The following is a 25,384-nucleotide window of genomic DNA, read 5'->3' on the forward strand; positions in this document are numbered from 1 at the left end:
ACTAACGATTGAGATAGAAATAACTTGTCCAAGGTGACATAGCTGATAACGGCAAAACAGGAACTGGGACCTTTTTACACTGAGCCCAGGGTCTTACCGCAACAGCCTATTGTCTTCCTCTTCCACTATTATAAGAATGTCACAATTTAAATTGGCATTGCAAAAACAGATCCCAAAGTTCTTTCTATACTCTTCTTATAACTAGACACTGAATTCCCTGATGCCAACAACCATTTCACTCCTAAAAGGATCTTACACCACAGACAAAAACAATCATATGCCAGAGCTTATCATGATCATGTATTTACTTCTTGCCTACTGAATGGAAGGACCTGAACTCATGAGGCATCAATGCAACAAAATAAAACTAAAATAAAATTTTTAAATTTTATTAAACACATTTGGGTACTTACACTATTAATATTTCCCTATCAAATACTGGTACAAACAGCTAAAATATATATTCAGCTAACATTTGGATCAATACCTATCTTTATCATCTTTCTTTTATTAATAATGAAACTGATTTACCTTAAATTATACTTAAATTCTCACCTTCAGTAAGTTGTTGTTCAAGGTCCTTAATCTCTTCAGTCTCCTTAGCAATTCTGGAAAGTATCGCATCCAAACGGCTTTCAAGTTGTTTGTACTGCTTGTTCATAATGTCAAGCTGTTGTTCTTTACCCCTTTTCTGAGCCTTCATATGAGACTGAATTAAAAAAAAAAAAATCAACAAAACTCCAAGTTCTTTAAACCTTTTTAAAAAGTAATAATCCTTAACATTTTAAAAGGAAGAATAGAAAATAAAATGTAATAATTTGCATCTATTTTGTGTCAGGCCCTGTATTTTTTTCACATGGGTAGTTTCATTTAAACCTCAGGCTAACTTGATATGGGGAATCATTTCCATTTTACAGATGAGAAAACTCTGGATCAAAGAGGTTGAGTGATTTTTCCAATGGCACACCTAATAATGTAGCCAAGTTCAGTGTTATTTGCACTATATTAAAATGTGTGTTTTAAAAAAGGTTTCCAAAAGTTAATTGATTATATTGACATATATCTATAGAAAAGGACTTAAAAAGTATATTCAAAAAATATTAACAAGGATTATAACTACATTTGATTTCAACCAAAAGACTGAGAAAGGATGACGAGGATTATATCTAAGTGGATGACAGGAGATATTTTTCCTTTTTAAAGAGTTTTTTTATATTTAAAACTTTTATTATAGATAAATAATGCCTTTTTAATCTGAAAAAGCACATTAAATGTACTTTAAAAAAATTGTTTCTTAGGGGAAAATAGAGACATGAAATACTTACTTGGAATTCAAATTTATTTACAAAGAAATATTTTGCTTTTAGATGCAACACACTGAGAGCCTAGAGGGACCTCAAAAACGACTTAGCCCTGTGAGTCTCAACATGGATGGCCCTGGGGTGGCACACCCCTCTGCCACCACACTTGCCCCTGGGTGGAACACAACCACACACCCTGACTGGCCTTGCTGTTGACTGAAAGAAGTGGATTACATCTCTCAGGTGTGCTGGAGAAAACAAATCGAGAACCAATGATCTGCCATAACCTTTCCTTTTACACATGAGAAAACTAAATCTCAGATCCATCAAATGACTTGCCCAGGTTTCCTTAGGCAACTGTTCATATGGAGACAATATAAATCCCCAGAGAACCTTTGCCCTCCTACTCACACCCTCATGATCCTAAGTTTGCCCCCACAGGATCAGGGGAATAGAACAATAAACAAAGAGAGAGAGAGAGAGAGAGAGAGAGAGAGAGAGAGAGAGAGAGAAACTGTATTAGAGTTTGAACTAAGAACACCAAGGTTTTCAAGTGTAAGATCCATTTGGTTATAAAAGAATATTTCTCGATTTCAGGTGTCTGCTTCCCCCAAATACAAGAAAGAAGTCTTTTCATTTCTGATGAACAAATGAGTGGTAGCTTAATTGGAAGGTTTTAATTTTACTACTGGTAAAACTTCATGGGATTTTCAAAACTCTTCTCCCTGCACTTCCAAAATACCCATGTGAAATCTTTCTGAAAAGGTTAACTGCAGATAACAGCTTATATTGTAAGTGAATTTAGGATTTTTATGGCTGATGAATAAAACAAAACTACTGCATTCATATCTATCAATTCTTAAAATTCACCATTAAAAATTCCAGTGAAACTTCTATATGCAGGCCAAAAATTTGGTTCAATATGCCAACGGTGTGCATTAAACACATGGGAGCAAAAGTAGATTCTGCGATTTTCACTACTGTGGAGCTCACAGAAGAGTTATTGTAAAAACAGGAACTTACATCTGACTCCTCCTCCTTTTAAGTTCTTTGTTCAGAGAGAGAAAAAATGATCATACCTTAAGTTAGAATTTGTCCTGTTAAAACGGAGTCGTTGAGAACAGAGAAATTGTGGGCGGAACGCTTTCTAATGCTGTCTTCAAATTCATGTGCACTTCCCTCTCTGACAGCCACATTTTTGCAAGCGCTTCGGAGCCTCAGTAATTTCGCAGAGCCTCAAACCACATTCCTGGCCAAGAGTGAGCGGCGGCCCAGCCCACCCAATCACCAGCAACCTCTGTGGGCAGGGCCCACCCTCCGAGCTTTAAATCAAAACACAGGAAGCTCCCGTAGGCCAATCACACCCAAACTTTGCAACAGATCAGTACAGGCTAACAGTAGTTACCTTTTGCTTCCAATAGGGCATTTTCCGATAGGGAAGAGCAAAACAAATCTTCTTTACTATGTTTGCTCTTCTTATATTTGTGCTTCTAGCTATGAAAAATAAGATTGTAACTAAAATGGAATTTCATTTTTAAATGGTAGCTTTTCCTTTTGAAACCTAGCTAAATGCTTTTATTTGTTGAAAACCTGACTAGGCTTGGTTCTGAGCTCACAACCATTTTAAATTTAAAATAATTTAATAATTAATCTCTTTAGACCTTTAATACTTTTGTGAAGAAAGGGTCTCACTGTAGTAGCATAAGCAAGGGCTCCACCTCTTCCTAAAAGTAGGGTGATTTCGTGCAAATCACTTAATCTTTCAAAAATATGCCACCAACCTCACATGGATGCTGTGATAAAAATAATGTCTCCCCAGAATATGCACAATACTTAGCATGAGGCTAGGTACATCGTGGGCACTAAATATGTTTGTTTTCTATGATATCTCATCAGAGTCAAGCCTTTACTTTTAAATTCTATTCGCTATTCAGAAAGATACCTCATCCGACTGAATAATAAAATTTTTTAATTAAATAAGTCTATCTACCTGTAGAAAAATACACAGGGATCCCACCCTGATTCCTTCTGCTTTGCTAAAAGATTCACATTTTGTAGCCTAAAATGGGGTGCCTAACACTAGCCAATATGCAAATTTGCAAATTAGAAAAAGATGCTCCCTACAGGTGATGCTCCCTACACGTAAACAAATTAAAAAGAGATGTCTTTTGGTACTGGGACTAAGGCTGCAACCTTAAGAACTTTTAGTAGTTTTAACAAAAGCAAAAAGGAAACTTAAATCCGGTTTGTATGTTTCATTCCCACTAGTATAGCTTGACTTTGGCTCCCTTCAAAACTTGGACAATATTCCTATGTCTCATTTAGCTCTTTTCTATATGTAATTCTTTACAGAAATCCAGTGAAAATTAAACTCCCTGTCCACTAAGAACATCATAGTCATTTGTTGAAAGAAAACACACAATTGGTACTAATTAGATTCATAGATCATAGTTTTAATCAATTTTAATTGGTTTCAATTTCTAGGCTTTTGTTAGAAAGCCTTTATTAAAAGGATTTGTTCTATAAAATTTGGATTCAGTCAAAAGGCCACACTCAAGGATCCAGAAGGTCACATGTGCCCCAAGGCCACAGGTTCCCCACCCCTGCCAGAGAACTGTGTCATTTTTAGCGACAAAACAAAACAATATGAAATACCAAATAGCTTAAGTGCAATATTTGCAAAAAGGATTAAAGTGGAAAAGGGACTTTGAATATCTTTCAGCTCTTAAAAAAGAAGAAAAGAAGGTGATGAGGGAGAAAGGATAAGAGGTTTGGACTGCAACTTGGAGCAGGTTTCTCTTGCTCTGAAATACAATGAAACTGAACCATTTAAAAAAAAAAATTTGTGTACCATGCAGCTATCATTTACTGAAAGCTACCTCCTTCAAGGCTTAGGTTGTTTTGTTTTAGACATATATACACATTTCATACGTGTGTATATATACATATATTTATATATAATACATACACACAATAATATTTATACATACACATGTTGTACACACACACACATATATATACAGTATCCCATAAGAGATTGGTTCAAGGATTCCCAACAGATACCAAAATCCACTGATGCTCAAGTCCCTTATATAAAATGGTGTAGTATTTGCGTTTAATATCCTCTCGTATACTTTAAATCATCTCCAGATTACTTATAATACCTAATACAATATAAATGCTATGTAAATACTTGCTATACTGTATTGTTTAGGGAATAATGATGAGAAAAAAAAGTTTGTACATGTCCAGTACAGATGCAACCATCTTTTTTTAAAATATTTTCAATCTGAGGTTGGCTGATTCACAGATGCAGAACCCACAGAGGGCTGACTATGTATACCTCACTTATATTTGTGCATCAAACTAAAAGAGACTTTCAGAAAGGATGCTGTTGCTAACAATGATGAGACATGTACTGTCTAGTCAGAATAATATTCTAGTCTCCACAGAAAAGCCAAAATTTCTTAATTTACTCACATGTTTTGGGTCTTTAGAATCCAGGCTATCTATGGCTATTTGCAGGTCCTTGATCTCCTTCTCCTTTTCAGCAATTTCTTGCCTTTGCTTTTCCATCTGCAGTTCTAGATCCAGAGCTTCCTGGCGTAATTTATTTACAAGCTGTATCCTACCACTCAATTGCTTGAAAAGAAGGTCTTTCTCTGCTTCTGAAATCTAATCCCCCAAACCCGGATATATAATTAACAGAGGATAGCAACACTGATTTATAAAGACAACAGCGCCTACAATTTAAAAAGGTATTCTATGTTCTATCAGTTTTTTTTAATAAAAATAAAATGTGGGAGTTATCTAAGTACTCCATGTGTATTTTATATGTAAAAAATCTTACTTTATAAAAGTTTATGAAAATAATTTAATAGCAGGTACAAATGAAGTTATTCTAGTAGAAGCAACTTGCAAATTAATTAATAATTACCATAGTATTAATGATAGCGGACTTTATCTAGCACTTACTATGTGCCAGGCACTGTTCTAAACTCTACATCCTTTAATCTACTTAATCCTCAAGATAAAAAGTATATTTATTCCAATTTTACAGATAAGGAAACTGGACTGCGGAAAATTTAAATATCTTGCCCAAGGTCATACTAGGAAGTTGTGAAACCAAGACTTTGTATGACTCTAGACAATTTTACTAGCTATTACACTACAGTTTCCTAATTAGTTTAAACATGAAGATAGTTGACCAATAAATCTACTAATATAGAAGCAATAACTTAATATTCTATCTCCTATTTCTAACTGTTTTTAGAGATTGAAACAAATGTAAAAATGTTTCTCAAAAGTCTGTATAGAAGTATAAAAGAAATGCAGACAAAAAAATTGGAAGGATATAAAATAAAATACTCATAATGATTACGTAATTCCCCATAATTGCAATACCTTTATAATCAGGAAGAAAATTTAAAATGCCATGTTCACCAGTAAAGCCATCTCACACTACAGAATTACAAAATACAGCAAACTCTCCTTAAATTGAGATTTTTATTTTACCTTTGTTAGCATGCCAAGCAAATGAACAGCATAAAGAAAAATTCAGACTTATATTTACGCATTTAAAATAACTATTTTTAGGCTGGGTGAGGTGGCTCACGCCTGTACTCCTAGCACTCTGGGAGGCCGAGGCGGGAGGATTGCTTGAGGTCAGGAGTTCGAGACCAGCCTGAGCAAGAGAGAGACCCCCCCCCCCCCGTCTCTACTAAAAAATAGAAAGAAATTATCTGAACAACTAAAAAATATATAAAAAATTAGCTGGGCATGGTGGTACATGCCTGTAGTCCCAGCTACTCGGGAGGCTGAGGCAGGAGGATCACTTGTGCCCAGGAGTCTGAGGTTGCTGTGAGCTAGGCTGATGCCACGGCACTCTAGCCTGGGGAAAAAGAGCGTGACTCTGTCTCCAAAAAAAATTAAATAAATAAATAACTATTTTTCCAAGTATATTTTGGCAGCATCCATTTATTTAAAAATTATGAATATTATTTACATCTATCAATCTATATAAAGCTGGCCGGGCGTGGTGGCTCATGCCTGTAATCCTAGCACTCTGGGAGGCCGAGGCGGGCGGATCGTTTGAGCTCAGGAGTTCGAGACCAGCCTGAGCAAGAGTGAGACTCCGTCTCTACCAAAAATAGAAAGAAATGATTTGGACAGCTAAAAATCTATATAGAAAAAATTAGCCGGGCATGGTGGCGCATGCCTGTAGTCCCAGCTACTCAGGAGGCTGAGGCAGTAGGATCGCTTGAGCCCAGGAGTTTGAGGTTGCTGTGAGCTAGGCTGATGCCACGGCACTCACTCTAGCCTGGGCAACAAAGTGAGACTCTGTCTCAAAAAAAAAAAAACAACAAAAAAAAACAATCTATATAAAGCTTTGGCCAGTGCTATTATAAAACATTCTTATTTAATTATTAAACCATCTTGATAGCTCCCTCTACCTCCTGTCCTACTTTCAATCCATATTTAAGTCCTGTCAGTTCTGGGTTTTTTTTGTTTGTTTGTTTGTTTTTTTGAGATGAAGGTCTCACTATGTTGCCCAGGCTGGTCTGAAACTCCTGGCCTCAAATCAATTCTCCCACCTCAGCCTCCTGAGTAGCTGGGAATACAGTCGTGAGCCACTGCACCTGGTTTAAGTCTTGTCAGTTCCACTGCCTAATTTTCTCTAGAATCGGTTGGCTTTCTCTCCACATCCACCAGCACCTTCCTGGTTGGTGTGAGCCATTATCATCTCTTGCCTGCACTGAACAACAGCATTCTGACAGTGCACACATCTCCATTCTTTCCATCTCCCTCACCCCATTTCACTCTCATGCAGTAACTAAAGTGACAAATAAGATCAGCAGCTCTTCAAAGGTTTCCCATTGCATGCAAAATAAAATTCAAACTTCTAAAAATGGCCTATGAAGTCTGGCATGATCTTTAACCTCATGCCTCTTTAACTTCATCTTCCACTCTTTAGAGAAATCTTTAGTCTGAAGGCCTTTGCATACCTGTCACCTCTGCCTGTAATATTCTTTCCCCCAACTCTGCCTCATTGGCTCCTTCTCATCCTTTGTGTCTCAGCCTAAATGTCACCTCCTCAGAGAGGCCTTGGTGGATCCCCACAGTCTAAATTATATCCTTTATTATCTTTTTCTAATTTTCTATTTTTTCATATAACACTGATGTTATTTAACTATATCTTCCTTTTTTACCTTTTTGCTTACTGTGTATTTCCCCTACAAGTCTGTCCATGAGACAGGAACACATGTCTGTTTTGTTCATTACTCAATAGTCAGTGACAGGCATATAATAAGCTTCCAATACACTTGAATCAATTTTTGTTACTATATAATTTGAAAATAACAATACAGTGTGTCTTTTAAAAGAATCTACAATTTGGACTTCACATTCTTTTTCTACCTTACGATGGTATGAATGTAGTTACCATCATAATTTTGAAATACTAATTTTTAAAAGTTGTAAATAACTAAAATTTTTTATATACTTTAAAATATCAAAATACTTTTGTTTTTGAATTTTCTCCTTATACAAGCACACCATGGGTTTGAGCTGCTTACTTCATAACACACTTTGATAAATTCTGGGAGTATGTTACTTCAATCTTTTTGTATGCTATATTTTATATCTTTTTTGTTTGTTTTTACTTCTTGTGTTTCATAATGTTCATGCTGTAGCAGAGATGTCTTTTGGTTCTTAATCTAGGTCCCAGGATCTTAAAGGTGGAGGGCACTTAATTAAATTAGAAGAGATATATCAGGAAGCAACTTCCCTGGGTAAGTAGCCATTGTCATAATATAGTAGACTAAATAAAGATACCTTTTTACATAAATTTTAAGTAATTTATTTCTATATACTTTATGAAATTCTAACTGGATTATCAGCATGAACAGAAGGAAAATTTAACAGGGAAAAAGCAGAACCATATTTGACTCTGAAATTTATTATTTCATAATTAATTAAACAGCACTGATTTTAAAACTGTTTTATATTGCTATAAAGGGAAAAACATATTTCATTTTTCACTTCCTCTTAGCATTGCTGTTTTGCTTTTACATACTTTTTTTAGTTGTATAGCTTCTTCCAGTTGTTTAAATTCTTCCGTAGCTCTTAAAATTTGTTGTTCTGCCTTTTCTATTTCATCATGTAGTTCTGACAGTCGACTTTGTGCTGAAAATTTAAAAACCATGCTCACATATACATACACAAGGAAAACCTAGAATTCTGAAAATTCTATGAGATTTTCTTTTTTTACAATAACTTCTTCTTCCTCAATTAATTTGTCATTATAGATCACAGAAATTTAAAAATCATCTTTATTAGTTAATCTCTAGAATAAATTATTTCATGATATGCTAGAGAACTATATTTGATCCTTTTATCTGTAAAATTCTTAACATAAAGCGAGTTTTATTTGACATTCCCAACACTAGTGAACCCTTTTGAGAGAATAAGGATTTTACAAATATCCATTTTATATGTCACTAAGTTATAATTAGGTTCAGCGTATTTAAAAAAAAAATACAAAACCTTGTGTTAGAGGCAAATGCTTTATGATAGGACTCACTATCAAGAAATTCACTACTGAGCCGTCTCTCCCAGAGGGAGGTGATCTCAAATCAATTATTTTCTATCTCAAATTTCAGATTTGTCTCTCCCTCCCACCCTCCTAGAAAACTATTAGCCAGCCCCTTGAAGTTAGTCTGCACATATATCTGATTTACTTTTGCTTTCCCCCTCCAGAGCCTTGCATATAGTATATGTAAACATGGAAAACTCAATCTCTTCTCTCCCCTCATCAAGTCAACCTTTACTGGCCTTCCATGCCTTCCATTTAGCTACCAATCAAGGGAAAATAAGCTGCTAATCTGATTGGTTAGAGCCCCACAATGGGCCATGATTACTAGTGTGAAGCACGAACTCAGGTCAGCCTTCTCTTTCTTCCATATCCACACAGCTGAGTGAGTAAGTGGATTCAAAGTTTGTAAATGGCAGAGACTCTAAAGTGCCCTCTTGGCTTGACTTCTTCCTCTATGTGGCTTGACTTCTTTCTCTATGTGGCTTGCCAGAAGGTAGCAAGATCCCTTGAATTAAACTGTGGGGTTGGGGGGGAGGGTTGGGGAGGTGGAATGTAGGGTATCAGAAAGAATCAGAGGTTAGCCTTAAGCCCAAGCCTAAGGAGAGTGCTCTGTTCCAGCTTATACAAAGCACTGCTTTAGGTTTTGGCTACATGCATAGTAATCAATAAAATGATTCTTCACTTGCTTAAATTATTACCAATTATGGCTTTGAGTGTATAGTTCCAATGCCTGCTGGCAGGAGGAGATTTACGCATTCTTGGATTCCCTGGACGTGTTGCTATCAAATTACTGTCAAAAACCCCCTTCTCAACCATAACAGGAATCATTAAAAAATAGTCTGCTCAATGAATCAATGCTTCTGTTTTATACTTTTTATGTAAACAACAATATAATAAATACCATCAGCATGTTTAATTAAAAGAGTTATAAAACAAAACTGGCCTACATATTCAATCTTTTTATATTTTTAAAGAATTTAAAATAACTTTTAAAAACCTGCACTTATTTTTTTTTCTTTGTCTTCCAGTTGTATGTCCAGTGGTGCATGGGCTCTCAAGTTCACATGCTCATTTCTAAGTTGTTCCCCTTCATCTGGCTGCATCTTCTTGATCTGTACTGCCTGGGCATTATCAATAACGTAACTCTCTGTGGCAAACATATTTCTCTTGTATCTCGATTTGCCAATATAAGGGCTTTCATCTGGGGTGTTATCAATTTCAGCATACTAAAAGCAAAATAAAATTAATAGATTTATGACTTAATATGTAACTTCTAAGCAGTCAAATGACATTCATTTTATTAGCAATAAACATATCACAGAATTGCTTGTTTATATTAATCCTATATGCCTAGAAGTTAAAAAATATATATATTTTTGTCTTATTCTTAATATACCAAAAAAAAATTAGAACTAAAAATGGTCTCAAAAGGATTCTTCTTCCTGCTACTGAAGAGTGAAAGTTTGGATTGACTGATTAAAGAACTGCCTACAGTTCTGTGATTTTTAGTTTTGCTTAATCTTTCAAATTATAAATCTGGATGTTTTATTTTGGTTTCTTGGCTGATAAATTTTAACAATTAAATTTTAAAAAATTAAATAATATATGATATTGGTTGGAATCATTGGGTCTTAGAAATTAGGCAGTTCCCCTGTTGCAGTGGTATTTATAGCATTTGTACCAATAATGGTTGCCTAATACTGAACCTAGTGATTACTGAACAAACCATGTAGGGAGATGGTACTAAAGCACTTTTTCTGGAAGTCTGGATTTAAGGGACCTGATTAACCCATACTCTCTAGCAAGGTAAGTGCTGCTTTTAGTTATAGATATGTCTGTGGGCAAAATTCTCTTGGGGCTTTTTAGCTCTTTAAGATGTTTTTCTAACTCCCTGAGCCAAATATTTCACAGATTCAACCCAAATGCAGTTTACTTCCCTCAAACAAGAAAGTGGAGTAGTTATTGATAAAATCCCTTACATGTCCCTACCACCTGTCCTCCCCCAGCCCAACCCAGTCTGGCTTTAATTTTGGATTACTAAAAAATTAAAATAACTTACCTCTGATGGGTAATAATTTAGTGGCTCAAATTTAGCATCAATTTTATGAAAGGCCAATTCCTGTTCCAGCTCATACTGCTTCTGACATGCTCGTGTTAGTTCCATGGTTTTCTGTTTTAGCTAGTAGCCCAGTATATATCAGACAACATATCAGTAATTAGTATAAAGGTGTAATGATATGGTAAGTGCTCATCATAACTAAAAATTATATTTTCAAAACTCCACAGCAAAGCACACAACATTCAGGACACTTTATCTTAATTCTAAAGTACTATAAAAAATGAAATACAAAATTATCATACGGGATCACATAAAAGACCTTTGAAGTTTATATGCTGTTTCAGGACACAATGAATAAAGACTTTAAAGGTCATTTAAATTTGTTTTATCTAAACATGAAAATAACTCTGTATCAATTATTTTTCTGTAACTGGCTACTAAGCACCTGCTTCCTGATTTCTCAATAATTGGCACTAATTTATTGGACTTTTTCTTCTATTTTAATGATAGCTTCAAATCATGGGGGGAAAATGATAATTGACATTACCGAGGAATGAGGAAGAATGAGAAGGAGGAAAATAACAGGTTGGTTTTAACTGTTGTACTGTTGTTGCTGTGGTATTTGTGGCTAATGGCATCTCAGTTTTAAGTGTTCAGAACATTATTCTTTGTAATAGAGGGGAAGGAACGTGAATAAGGTCAATCAGATCCAAATATGTAATATTAAATTTCTAATAAAGTAATTCTATTACAATTGTAACTTTTTAGTCATCCTTAGAAATTTTTGGAGCTGGGAGAAGATAAAAAAATCATCCAATCTAATTCTATGAATTTATAAATAAAGAAATTAAATCTCAGATTGGTGAACTGACTTGTCAAAAGATATACATTAGATTAATGGCAGAGGTTAAATATTTTATTAATTAACGAACAATACTAGCCCCCTTTCTACTAAACCAGTCCTTTGAGTTCATTTCAAAGGTCCACTAAGTGATTTTTTTATATTTATTTTTTTTGCCAGTGTCTGACAGTAGAGACCAGGCAACAAACATGCAGAAAATTTTCATTAATATAAAAATGCAAGCTGAAGAGAATAATATATAAACAAACATGAACATTTTACAAGGCCCAGGAAATCAAAGTCGTGCATGATTTACTTTACAATCACCTCCTGATTATCCATCAAATTGGAAATAATGCTAGCCTGGATAACAGGTAACATTGAGCCAAGCACTCACTGTGTGCTAGACACTGTGCTAAGCATTTTACATATGCTATTTCACTAAATTTTCACAACCACCCTGTGAGATGATAAAAACTGCACAGAGAAGTTAAATAACTTGCCCAGCTGCATAGCTGGTAGTGGAAGACGCAGAGTTCAATTCCAAGACTCCTGATTTCAGATATAACACTCTGCCTATCGTACCATGCCACTTCCCATGTCCTGTTGCAGGGTGTCCAGCACATTACCCACATTGATATTTTTCATTGAATGCTCATAAGTCCCGGAGTCTCAAGAAAGCAACTCACAACCAACAGTGTCAATTAATCTTAGGCTTCTCTCCTCAAAGCTCATTGACAATAGAGGAAAACAAAAGGCAAATGTAACTGGTATCATGGAGAATGCATGGATTGGTCTCTGTAGGCAAATAATAATAAATAGTCTATACATTCCAAAGTACTATTGTATCTTTTATAGCCCTAAGCTTAGCATATAGTAAGCACTCAATAAATGTCTATTGAAGAAACGCATAAATGAGAGCAAAATAGGAGTCAAATGAACTGGAAAGTAGGCTAGTTGCAGTATTAGCTGTGGATAATCAAGAGTTGACTGCACGTAACATATTCACCAATCATAAAAATACTACAAATTCTTTCCTCCAGATTCAAATTTGCTTTCATATGTACACATCCATTAAGAAAATACACACATACACACAAGCACATTTCTCAAGGAGGCAAGCCAGTTTTAAAACTTAAAATATAAGCAAGCATATTAATACAAGTTATCATGCAAACCATGAAAAGCATAGTGTGCTGTTCAGCCCTGAAAGAACTACCTTTAGGGAAGAATAAAGAATCAGCCAGAAAAGGGCCTGCAAGAAACCAAGAGAAAGGCTAAAAGGAGAAAGAAGCAAACAGATACTGTCACCTGGAGAACTCTAGAAAGTTAAGCTGTAATAATATAAGTTGCTCTTTACTGACAACGTACTGTAGGAAGATATGATGCTAATAATCAGGTGATTATTAGTGGTTTTTGAGTATACATACTTCTATTGCTATCCATTCCATAAAAAGTAGAATAGTTTGCCAGGTGTGGTAGCAAGAAAAACCAAAAGGATGTACACTAACATCTGGGGAATGGGGTGGACTTTCATTTCTACTGTATATATTTGTATTATCTAAATTCGTTATAATAAACATACATAAATTTTGTATATATACATGTTTTTAAGTGGTTAATGATAAAAATAATATAATGACATAGAGAAGAGTACAATCTGACTTCTAACAAAAACAGTTACAGAAAAAAAAGTAAAAATTGTTGACAATTTACAAAACACTTATTCACAGCAGAAACATAGCAACATTATAAATAAGCAAAAGAGAAAACTATGTAATCATAATAATCTGTAATTTTGGGATAGTGCAAAGTCTTAAGACACAATATTTGCCAAGGTTTTCAATGGGTTGACTAATATGCACCAGGAAGTCAGCATACAGAAATTATAAAGTTCTTTTATTTTAGTAATAAAAGATAGATTTTATGTTCCAAAAAAGAACTGTAACTCAGGAAAATTTATTAAATGTTTACAAATGTCACATGATACCACAGTAAGTACTGTTTTTTATTTTTATATTTTAAACACAAATGTTATGTGATGGCACACAAAGTTCACTGTTTAAATAAAATTAATTGGATTGCCATGTAATTCTTCACTGGTTTCATTACTCATCCATCCATTCCATTTTTTTTTTTATTTTATTTCTTTTTTAGAGATGGGATCTCACTATATTGCCCAGGCTGGTTTCCAAGCTCAAGTAATCCTCATGCCTCACTCCCAAGTAACTGGGACTACAGGTACATACTACTACACCTGGCAATCTATTCTACTTTATTATGGAATGGACAGCAATAGAAGTACGTATAATCAAAAACCACTAATAATCATCTGATTATTAACATCATCAATGTATGCCTTTAGAATACAGCTGAGACATTTGAAAACTATCTTCAAATAAAAGGCACATGAAAGAACCCACAAATACTCTGAACATTCGCATAACACTGCTGGGGAAGCTGTCCTATCTTTCCATCATGTCCCCCTGTTACAAATTACCTTTTTTCTCAAGCAAAGAGACATTCAAGAAGGAGGTAGTTAAAATCAATTTTCGAGTAACGATTTCCTTCCCCACACAAGGGGAAGGAAATCATTCTTTTCTGCTTGTTAAAAAAAAGTAAGTGATTAGGCAGAATTCTTCTTGTTAACAAAACCAATTAGTAAGCAAGAATGCCAGTCTTGAAAGGGAGATGCAATAAAGGATAAATGTATCTAGGATTCTATTAGTTATATGATAAGTACAATTCTCTAAATTATATCGGAATAAGGAATTGTCAAAAGAAAATAAAAGAGGATATCAATATTTATTTCTCCCTTCAGGGAAAATAGCCTAAGTTTACAGAATCAGATTCTCTGGCCGAAAAAACCTTTTAAGGTCATTTAGTCCATCTCCCTGTCTAATATTCTTGATCTTTCCCCAAAACCCTGAGCATACAGTCATCCAGCCTCTGCCTGTTTCAGTGACAGCAAACACAATCCAGAGGCACCACATTTTATCTCAGGACAGCTAGTAGAAATTTCTATTTTATTACTAAATGAAAATGTGTTTTACCATAATTCCATTTACCAGGGCTTATTTTTATCACATGGGACCTTAGTATATAACTCTAGTCCTTCTTCCATGAAATACTCCTTTGAATTTCTGAGAGCAGTTCTCATAGCTCACTGGGTCTCCTCTTCTGCCCTGTTCTTTTGTCCATTCCTCTATAACATGGTCTTAAGAGGTTTGAAGCCTCTGGGTCAGTCACCTTCTAAACACACACTATCTAGTTTGTCTAAATCTTTCTGTTTGAATATATTTTTTCTTACTTCAACCATAAAGCCAAATTATACAAAATTTAAATATTATAGATATGCATAAAGGGCAATTTGAAAGTGTTCTATAGTTTCACTCATCAGAAATAAGAGTTTGGTATATATTCTGCCATTTTTCCCTAAACATAATACTAAGTATTTTTAGATATAGCATCATATTTGATATACTGTTTTGCAACTTGCTTTTTTTCACATAGTGAAATGTGTTAGACATCCTTCCATGTCATGACATACAGCTCTAGTTCATTTTATTAACAGCAACACTCTATTCTACCACATGAAAGTCCACTGAGGAACATTTTAGTTATCTGCAATTTTTGCTAATATGAACAATGTTGTAGTAAAAATCCTTATATATGTGCGTGTGTGTTTACCCATACATATATATACATATGCATATATATGCAAAATCTTTACATATTCTTGCTACCATTTCTGTAAAACATATTATTAGAAATGGAATCTCTGAGATATCAAGTATATCCATTTAAAATTTGGATAATTTCGCCAAATTGCCTTCTAAACGTTTTGCCAATGTACGATCTCACCTACAATGTTGTTGTTTAAAAAAAATACAAACATCTAGGGGCAGTCTCATCAACTCCTCATAGTGGAGTGTAACCTTACCTTTTGTTCTGGATACCATACTTCACATAACACAGCCCAAAACAGCATTAGTCTTTCAGGAAGCCTTATCACAGAGTACACAGTTAACTACAATTCATAAAGCCTTTTGCACATATTACTGGTAAACCACATCTTCCCCATTCTATGGTCAGGAAGTTGTATTTTTAGACTGAAGGGCAAAGCATTCTCTGTCTTAAGAGAATACAGCCAAAAACAGTGGCAAATATGAACTTACCAATTCATTTTTTGTGTTTAGGTCACTCTGTAGCTCCTTACAGCTCTGTTTCTGTAACATGGCCTCCTCTTTTAATGATTTGTTCAGTTTATCTTGATGTTGAATTTCCTCAAGGAACCTTGTTTGTTTGCTTTTAAGCTCTTCAGTTTCCATTGTCTTCTTTTCCAAGTCTCTTTCCAGTCTTTCTATCTCTTCTGAAAATAAAAATTAAATAGCTTATCATTATATTTCGTACTTGAAAAAAGGTAAGAATATTTCTTAAAACAATAGCTAAAAAGTCTAAGAATAATGTTAACACAGTTCTAATTTCAAAATTATCCATCATGGTTTTGGGAGAAAAGACTATTTTGAACTTGAAATTGATTTATATTAAAAGGCAAGAAGGCATTATTAACATTTGGATTACATTTTAAAAAGATAATACTTTACTCCCAAGTATTTAATCCAATTAGTGTGTTGATAAATGAAGTTTCTCCCCCAGGTCCCCTTTAAAAAACATGCACTATTTTATTTGATATCAGTAATTACATTTAAAGGATACTGCAAACATGTTTGTAAAACACTACATTATCTTAAAACCTTTCAAAGGCTTCTTCTTAGGATAAGATCCAGAAAGCTTACACCAAGAGCTGACAAGACTCCCCGCTTCAGCCTCATCGTTAAGCATACTCAATTACAGCTTTCCTAAAATGATTCCAGTTCTTCAGATTTGTGATGCCTCTTTTCACCTCCAGGCTTTTATTCACACCTTTTGCCTGAAACTGTCTTCCTCTATCTCCTACTGTGCTATTTTATTTTATATCCTCTAGATCTTAAGTTTTAAACAATATTTTGAGACGCCTGCCCTGACCCTGAGGTTAGATGCTTCTCAGGGATGCTCCCCTGCCACCCTGAACTTCTGCTATAGCCCTTATCACACAGGGAGTTGTAAAATGTGATCAAATAGCTTCGCTCTCTGCCTTCACCACTAAAGCTTCACAAAAGCAGAAACTGAATCTGTCTGGCTCACCACAGGATCCTAACATTAAAGGCTTCTAATTAATATTTGAAGTCATGAATGAACCATAAGTAGTTTAAGCACTTCCCCTAATAGAATATTTATATGATGACTTTCCTTTGCATTATTTATATTTTTAATGATTCCAAAACATAAACTTCAGAATAACAAATGTTGAGTTAGGGGGAATTCCAAACTATTAGAAATTTGCCACATTTCTCAAGTATTGGATCAAACCATATGAAACTGCCATTTTTGTAGGTCAAAACAGACTTACCATCAATTTCAAATGGTTGAACATACAGGCTCATTTCCCAACATTCTAAAATGGCTATTTCATACCTTTCTCTTTCTCTGCAAACCTCCCATACATCTTTTTCTACTTTTTCTCTCAGCTGATGACTTCACATTTCATTGAGAAAATGACCCCATCAGTGGGAACTCCCTTGTTTTCCCACCACCAAAGCAACAAAACTACCTTCTCTCCTTTCTGATATCTTCTCTCTTTTCTGATGGAGAAAGTGTCCCTCCTACTAAGAGATGATTTTTCCTCTTTTTCTAATCTTATTCTCTTGTCTCCTCAAGGACCAAAGAATTGAGCCATGACTTCTTTTTTCATTCTGATCTTGAACATTCTGTTTGTTTCTTTGATTATTGGCTTTGAGGTTTACTGCATTCATTGTTTCTGCCCATTTCCTGGTCCAGAAGCTATTGGTGAATTTTTAATTTTTTTAACTTTTAGACTTTCTTAAAAAACTCATTTATTAAGTACTCAGGAAGAGAAATTGTGGGAGGAAATTTTGTATCTTCAGGCAAATGTCTCCCTCTCATTTACTGTTCAACCCATTATAATCTAGCCTTTGTCCCTACCAACTCCGTAACTGCTCCTGTCAAGATCATTATCACATGTTGCCAACCCAAAGCACTTCTCTGATCATCTCACTTCATGTCTCAGCAACATTCAACATGGTTGACCACTTCCTGTCTTGAAACCTTCTTCTCTGGGCTTTTGTAACCCACTATTTCTTGATTTTCTCCTACTTTGCTGGCCTATTGTTCTCAGTTTCCTTAACTGGCTGCTCTTCTTTCTCATCCCAAACCCTGCCTGAATGAGCTGGTTTGCATGAAAATAAATACCACTTTTATGCTGATGACTCCCAAATTTATACCTCTAGTCCAGATTCCTTTAAACTCCAGATTCACATTTCTGACTCTCTACTTGACACCTACTTGGTTGCCTCACAGACATTTCAAACTCAGCATGTCCTAAACAAAACTCTGAATGCACCCATTTTTATAAATGGTACCATCATTCAGTCACTTACTCAAACCAGAAGGCTGAGAATGAGCCAATCCATTAGAAAGTGCTGCTAATTCTACCTTCAAAATTGATCCATCTATTTTTCATATCCACATGCAACACTTAAATACAGACCACCACCCACATTTCTAGCCTGGATTACTCCCATCCAAGTACTAACCAGACCCAACCCTGCTTAGTTTCCAAAATCAGAAGAAACTGGAGATGTTCAGGGTGATATGGCATAGACTCTAGCCTACATTACTGCACTAGCCTCCGTTCCTCTCCATTTTGTCCTGCTCCAAATCATTCTTCACCATGCATCAAAAATTATCTTCTTCATATATAAACTAGATCCCATGTCCCATCTTTGCTTAAAATTTGTCAGTGGCTTTCTATTGCACATGGAATAAAATTCAAACCGCAAGGTCCTGTGCCATTTCACACCTCCCCCTCTCTCCAAACTTTTTCTTGAGCTATCCTCCAATCCTTCTGATCTTCTTTCAGTTTCTTGAACTCACTAGGGTCTTTCTAACCTCAAAGAACAAGCTGTTCCCTCTTCCTGAATGCCATTCTTCACATGGCTAACCCTTTCTTCCCTTTGTCTTCAGCTTAAATGTCTCTTCCTCAGAGAGCCATTCCTTTATATCACAAAGAGGGTTCCCCTCAGTTACTTTATCTGAGTTCATTTGCTTTTTGTCTGTCTTCTCGACTAAAACATAAGTTGCATGAAGGCCAGTACCGTAAGTGTTGCTCCTTAGTGTATCCATAGTACCAAGTACAGTGCCTGGTGCCCAGTACATGCTTAATAAATATTTGTTGAATGAATTGACTTAAAGTGCCATTTTCCATGTACATTTTAACAGCATTATAAAGTTGATAACACATTTTTTTAGATAACTCCTGAAAACAAATTCTTCCCTTATCCAAATTTAGTTTAAATGTCATCTTACCTAAACTGAATCTCTCAAAAGCCTCCTGTCTATCTTGAGTGGTTACTGGCTGACCTTCCAAACTTTCCAGTGAACGGAGGTGGAAAATGGTAAACTGGAGATAATGAGGAAGGGTCACAAGTGGATTTTCAATTAGGATCAGAGAAGTCAAATCTTGAAGCGGTTTCAACTTGCTTACATCTTGTAGCTGAAATGATAAAACATTAGTATTAGTATAGTTTAATTTAAAAATCATAAACATACCTAAAGGAAGTAATAAGTTAAGAAAATTTCTCTTAATATGGCAAGGAAGCTATTCATGAAACCAGTCACCCAAAAGTAGTGGTGTGAGGGGAGGGACAGAAAGGGAGTATTTGAGTATTTATAGTGTATCAGGGTAGTATTATACACTTTCCATATACCATTTCATGTGTGACTCCTCACAACAACCTAGGATGTAAGTATCATCTTAATTTTACAGATGAAGAAACTGGGGAACAAAAAAGTTAGGTGACTTCCCCAAAGCTCAGAGCCTGGAAGTGAATAAAACAGGACTTGAAATCAAGTTATTGTTTTTTCATTATATTGATTGAATACATTAAAAAATGAATGGCTATAAAAAAGATTTTGATAAATCTTCAGATAACTGAGTTACAATTGATAGTTAAAAAACATAAGGATATGTAGAGATACTCACATTTTTAAAGTCAGATTCTTATGCTATTCAAAGAGGGATTTTAAAAGGTTTAGAAACAGATTCCAAATAACTAGTACAAATAAAACTTCTCTCCTAAGTGAATATGCATCACTCTTAATTATGCCAACGTCAAATATAAACTAGGTTGAGAACATCATATAAAATTTGAAGTGAATATTTATTTATTGAATGATTTTCCTATTACTCAGCTGATACTGAGTAGTACCTAAAGATCAAGTACTTTGAGAAACATTTGTAGCAAACTTTAGATTCATGGCTACCTCTTCCCATTATCCCATTAGTTTCAAGAGCTCCAAGGTGATCCTGTGCAACATGGTATGAGGGTTGGTCTCTGAGGCTCTTGGGCCATCACGGTGAAATGGAAGAGAGTTACCTTATCAGATCTTTATGAAGATGAAATAAAAAAGCATAGATATCGTCAATAATACAGTGTTACATAAATGTTACTGGCTTCCACTGGTGAAGGTTTAAGGAATACAGCCTTAGAGTTATTTGGTGTTTTAAAGTTTTTAAAGCATTTTCACATCTATCATTTCATCTAAGCCACATAATACCCCTGTAAAGGAGGCAGTATAGGAATTAACTTTCTCCAATTTAAATAGTGAGTTTTAGAGGGATTATGAAACTCTCCAAGGACATGGAAGGCAAGTCTAGGCCCATACTTGAAATCACATCTTTGATTTTCTATTCTATAACTGATGTTCTATAAATTAGAGCATGATTTTTCCCATTTTAATACAAATATAAATTAATGTCTTTACTAATAAAATGCTTACTAAACACCTAATTGTAAATAAATACCACAAGAAAATCATAAATTATACTCCAGAGAAAAATATACATCATTATTCAGTTATGTGAACCATGATAACAAAGTTGTTCTACTGTAAAAAGCTAATAATCAGCCTCCTGTAACATCTAACATCATAATCAAGATTAATTCATAAATTTGAAAACTTTACTACAAGGTAATATTGTTAGGAAAAAAAGAACTCTATTCTAGGCATTCAGTGATCTGGATTCTGGTACAAGCTGTGAGTTTAGGTAAGGGATTTAACCTCTCTGAGACTTTACTTGTAAAATGGAATAAGATGATACTATCTAACTCATAGTATTATAAAAATGATCCCTGTACTACCTTCTTAACAAGAATGTTATAGGGCTCAAATGAAACAATAAATATAAAAATGCTAAGAGATCAGTTCTTAGTTACTGTGGAACCCATGCAAAATGAGGACTGCCTATATTGGGTTCTATCTGAATTTGTTATTTGTCAAAGGGCCAATGACATGATAAAAGAAGAAGTGCCATTTTTACAAAACTTAGATTTTGAATCTTTTATTTTTCAACACATCCAAAAATATGAAAAAATTCTTGCTATTCTGAGTAACTTACCGATGATATCTTGTTGCCTTTCAGATTGAGGACTCGCAAAGATTTTAACTTCTTCCCTAACCATACTGGAATACGCTCAATTTCATTTCCTGCAAGGTTTAGCTTTTGCAGATTACACAAATTTTCTATGCCTTCAATTTTGCTGAAAACCAAAAAATAAAATTAAATTTAGTAAGTGCAATGATAGATTCCTTCCATTGTATTTTTAGAATAAACAGCTTGGGTTCCATGTGGAATTCTTTACATAATTGTAATTTATCAACTTTTTTCTTAAATGAGAACAAAGAAAAGTAGCTAAAATCAAATTTACCAGAACAGCTAAACTGTCAACCCTACATTATTATGCCCAGGAATTCTACCCATCTTACTGTCAGACTCAAGACTGCATAACACAGAAGAGTGTGCCCATGGCAATCTCACTGACTACTGTGAAAAGCACTAGAAGATAGCCAGGGGAGATCTGGAAAATTCAACAGCACACTGTGTTATGTGCTACAGCCCTGCCCAAGAGAAGATGTCCTTAATTATTCCCTGAAGTCATCACAAAAAGATTAGCTATAGTAGCAGGATAGGAGAGCCCTCAGAAAAATACTGTGTTTATCAATATAAGTATTTTAATCAGAATATTTAAATTAATAAAAAATTTATCACCCATATTGATGAATTTTGATTGATAAAGTTTTTCCCAAATTACTTCCAACTTAACTCCTTGGTCAATTTTCTGTGCTGTGCAAACACTTCCAAGCTTTTCTCTATACTGGGCAAATATTTCTAAGCTTCTCTATTTTCATTTTTATTTTGCTGAAATTATTTTCATCACGATGAATTCTTTTTTATACAAATCTTATATTAAGAGTTTGATTCATTAATCAGTTTTTTTCCATTTCATTTTTGTCTTATTAGAACTTCTCCTACTGTTAGTTATTTTGTTTTATTTTCTTGGCCATTGTGTTCACCAAGGGGGAAAACATACAGATATTAAGATTTTTCAAGATTTTATTCTTGCATTATTTTGTCTATATCAAGTTTTCTATATGCAGTTTTAACCCCTGTCAGTTTTATTATGTTTATTTCTCACAATAATATTTATTAGGAACTGGAAACAAGATTGAGAGTATAATTTTTGTAGCAATGAGCAAAGAATATCAGGATAAAGCCACAGGATCAAAATGGGTTAAAATATCCTTGGAATCAAAATGGTACATTCTGTTTCATGTCAACATTCTTTATGTAATAAGGCAATGAATCATAGACAATATCTGGGGAAACTTCCTGTTAAAAATAAAATTAAGATAAAATTTGGTGTTCAAAAAGTGTCTCCTTCTTTGATAATGCTAGATAAGATATTATTCTGTACTTTAGTAACACCAAAACATAAAGACAGTTACATATGTGAAGGACTAGATTATCAATGAATAAAGATCAAAATACCCGCTGTTTCAAAGGATTCTTTCAGTAGTGTGAGTAGCATTCATCTACTGCTCTAAGAAAGACGACGCTGCGATGCCACATAAAGAAGTACTTACTTACCTGATTTTGTTATAAGATAAATTGAGTTCACGTAATTTTAACAGTTTGTCCATCTTCTCAATCTTCCCTATTAGATTATAGCTGAGATTTAATACTTCAAGTTTAATACATTTTTCCAAATTCTCGATATACTAATTGGAAACAAATGAATAAATACTTTACACAACAGATGCCTTGACATAAAGCACAATATTTAAGTACATGCATCAGGGGCTGTTTTAATCAGTCATCAGAAAATAATAAACCTTACTGTTTATTTGACAATCCCTTGGCACAGCTCTTCTTGACCAGGAATAGCAACTCTCTTCGAGCCACCAAACTCTCCTTGCCCCCCAGTGGACTACAACAGTTCCTACGTCCTAAGAAGCTCAAGACTGTCCAACAAGAATTCCCCCACTCTCTTTCCCCCTGCCTCAACTTTTCTATGACTCTCTCTTCTCCTTTCTTCCAAGAGATAATGCTACAGTTTTAATGTCCTCCAAAACTCATGTTGAAATTTAACTGCCTCTGTAACAGTGTTTTTTTGTTTTTTGTTTTTTTAACTAATCCCACAACAGATTATATAACTGTGTGTAAGAGGTTTTTAGAGAGGTAATTAGGTCATGAGGGCCTAACAGCTGTCATTGGAGTTCAGCCCCCTTTTTCTGTCCCACGTGCGCTTATGCATGTTCTCTCTCTCTCTTTCTTTTTCTCTTGCCTCACCATGTGATGACTTCTACCATCTTATGACACAGCAAGGAGGCCCTCACCGGATGTAGCCCCTTGATCCTGGACTTCCCAGCTTCCAGAACTGTGAGCCAAAGAAATCTTTTTTCTTTATAAATTACCCAGTCTGTGATATTCTGTTATAGCAGCAAAAACACCAGCCTAAGATAGCTTTCTTCTTTTTTAAGTTAAATTAGGTATGTATGCTCTCGCATAATCGCATTGACTTCCTCCCCAACACCCTTGCATATTCAATCTCTTTTTCCTGCATCTTCCCCTCAAGTTGTTTTGTGTGTGTGTGTGTGTGTGTGTGTGTGTGTGTGTGTGTGTGTGTGGTTTAAAGAACAGAAATTTATTTTCTCACAGTTCTGTTGGTTTGAAGTCCAAGATCAAGATGTTGGCAGGTTTGGTTTTTTCTCTCCTTTGAAGTTTAAAAGTAGTCATTTTCCAACTAGTATTCATTATGCACTTATTACATACGAGGTATGGCACCAGGCAATGAACTAGACAATTTGGGGATATTACAGTGAACTAGACAATTTCTCCCTATTGCATAGACTTTACATTTAACATGCTCAAATTTCTTCCATATAAATCACCTTGCACTAAACTTGTTTTCCTCTCAGGCCATCGTCTTATCTCCCTTATTTGCCAACAATAGTCTAAAAAGAGTTGTCTACATTTGCTTGTTCTACCTTCCATTCATTCCTATTTTACAGGCTGAGCATCACTTATTTGAAATGCTTGGGACCAGAAGTATTTCAAATTTTGGATTTTTTTAGATTTTGGAATAATTACATTATGCTTACCAGGTGAGCATCCCCAATCCAAAAATCAAAAATCTGAAATGCTCCGATGAGTATTTCCTTTGAGCGTCATGTTGCTGCTCAAAAAGTTTTGGATTTTGGAGCACTTCAGATTTTCGATTTTTGGATTAGGAATATTCCACCTGTATTTGTAAGGTAATACATCTTCTACCACACCAGTATATTCAAATGTTTTCTCCAAGATTACCATTCATTCATCCATTCCACAAATATTTATCAAACATGGATTATGAGCCAGGAGCTGTTCTACGTACTGGAAATGAAATAGTGAATAAAGAAACTAAGGTTATTGTTCTCATTCAAGGAGACAGACAACAAACAAACAAATAAATAAGCAAATAAGATTTTCAGACAGTGAACAGTATTAACAAGAAAATAAAGAAAACATTTTGTGACAAAATGCAAGGTACCAAAAGGGCAGATTTGTCTGTTGTGTTCAGTGCTATAGCACTACTGCCTGGCACATAATGAGTGACTAAAATAAGTATCTGTTGACTGAAAGAATGAGAGAGCATGACTGAGGAGAAGGTAACTAACTGTGATTGGGTGGTAAGAGAAGGCCTCATAAAGGAAGTACACTGAGCTGAGACCTTAATAACAAGAAGCCAGCTGTGTGAACATCCGGGGGCAGAAAATACCAGGTTCAGGGAAAAAATCATACAGTCCCTAAAAGGACGAACTTGGTGGGTTCAAGAAACAGAAGTAAAGATTCTTTAACTGCCAAATCCAAATGATTCCTAAGTTTCCTTCTTATTTGATTATTCTGTAGCATTTTATATCATCCTTTGGCCTCCATTTATCATACTTTTGGATCTTCTCCTGTCCCAGTAGCTCCATCAGGCTTTTTCACTGAGCTGGCCTGTTCCATGCACTCTCTCTGACTCTCCCTCACTATTTCTCCTCTTAACTCTAGGCACTCTTCACGCTATGCCCTAAATTCCCAGAGATCAGAGATATTTACCTCTGTATCTACCCCCACAGTTTAACATAATGCCTGTCATATAATA

At 34.9% G+C, this 25,384-nt stretch overlaps 1 protein-coding gene across 10 annotated transcripts in view; it reads right to left on the reverse strand.

Annotated features, from left to right (window-relative positions):
* Window positions 1-25,384, reverse strand: part of CNTRL (centriolin) — an 84,361-nt gene that overhangs the window by 41,067 nt on the left and 17,910 nt on the right. For 7 of the 10 annotated variants that reach the window (XM_045563041.1, XM_045563043.1, XM_045563038.1 and 4 more), the window contains exons 4-12: window positions 22,846-22,976; window positions 21,316-21,457; window positions 19,224-19,410; window positions 15,974-16,167; window positions 10,955-11,074; window positions 9,893-10,121; window positions 8,377-8,486; window positions 4,782-4,976; window positions 556-709 (exon numbers count right to left, since the gene is read on the reverse strand). In XM_045563041.1, the coding sequence (XP_045418997.1) occupies window positions 556-709; window positions 4,782-4,976; window positions 8,377-8,486; window positions 9,893-10,121; window positions 10,955-11,074; window positions 15,974-16,167; window positions 19,224-19,410; window positions 21,316-21,457; window positions 22,846-22,976 (1,462 nt within the window). Of the gene's footprint in view, window positions 1-555; window positions 710-4,781; window positions 4,977-7,963; window positions 7,966-8,376; window positions 8,487-9,892; window positions 10,122-10,954; window positions 11,075-13,014; window positions 13,073-15,973; window positions 16,168-19,223; window positions 19,411-21,315; window positions 21,458-22,845; window positions 22,977-25,384 lie in introns of those variants that run through there. The other 3 variants (XM_045563042.1, XM_045563048.1, XM_045563044.1) reach the window with 3 other exon arrangements.

Source organism: Lemur catta, chromosome 10 (genome assembly GCF_020740605.2).
Source record: "Lemur catta isolate mLemCat1 chromosome 10, mLemCat1.pri, whole genome shotgun sequence".
NCBI classification, from domain to species: Eukaryota; Metazoa; Chordata; class Mammalia; order Primates; family Lemuridae; genus Lemur; species Lemur catta.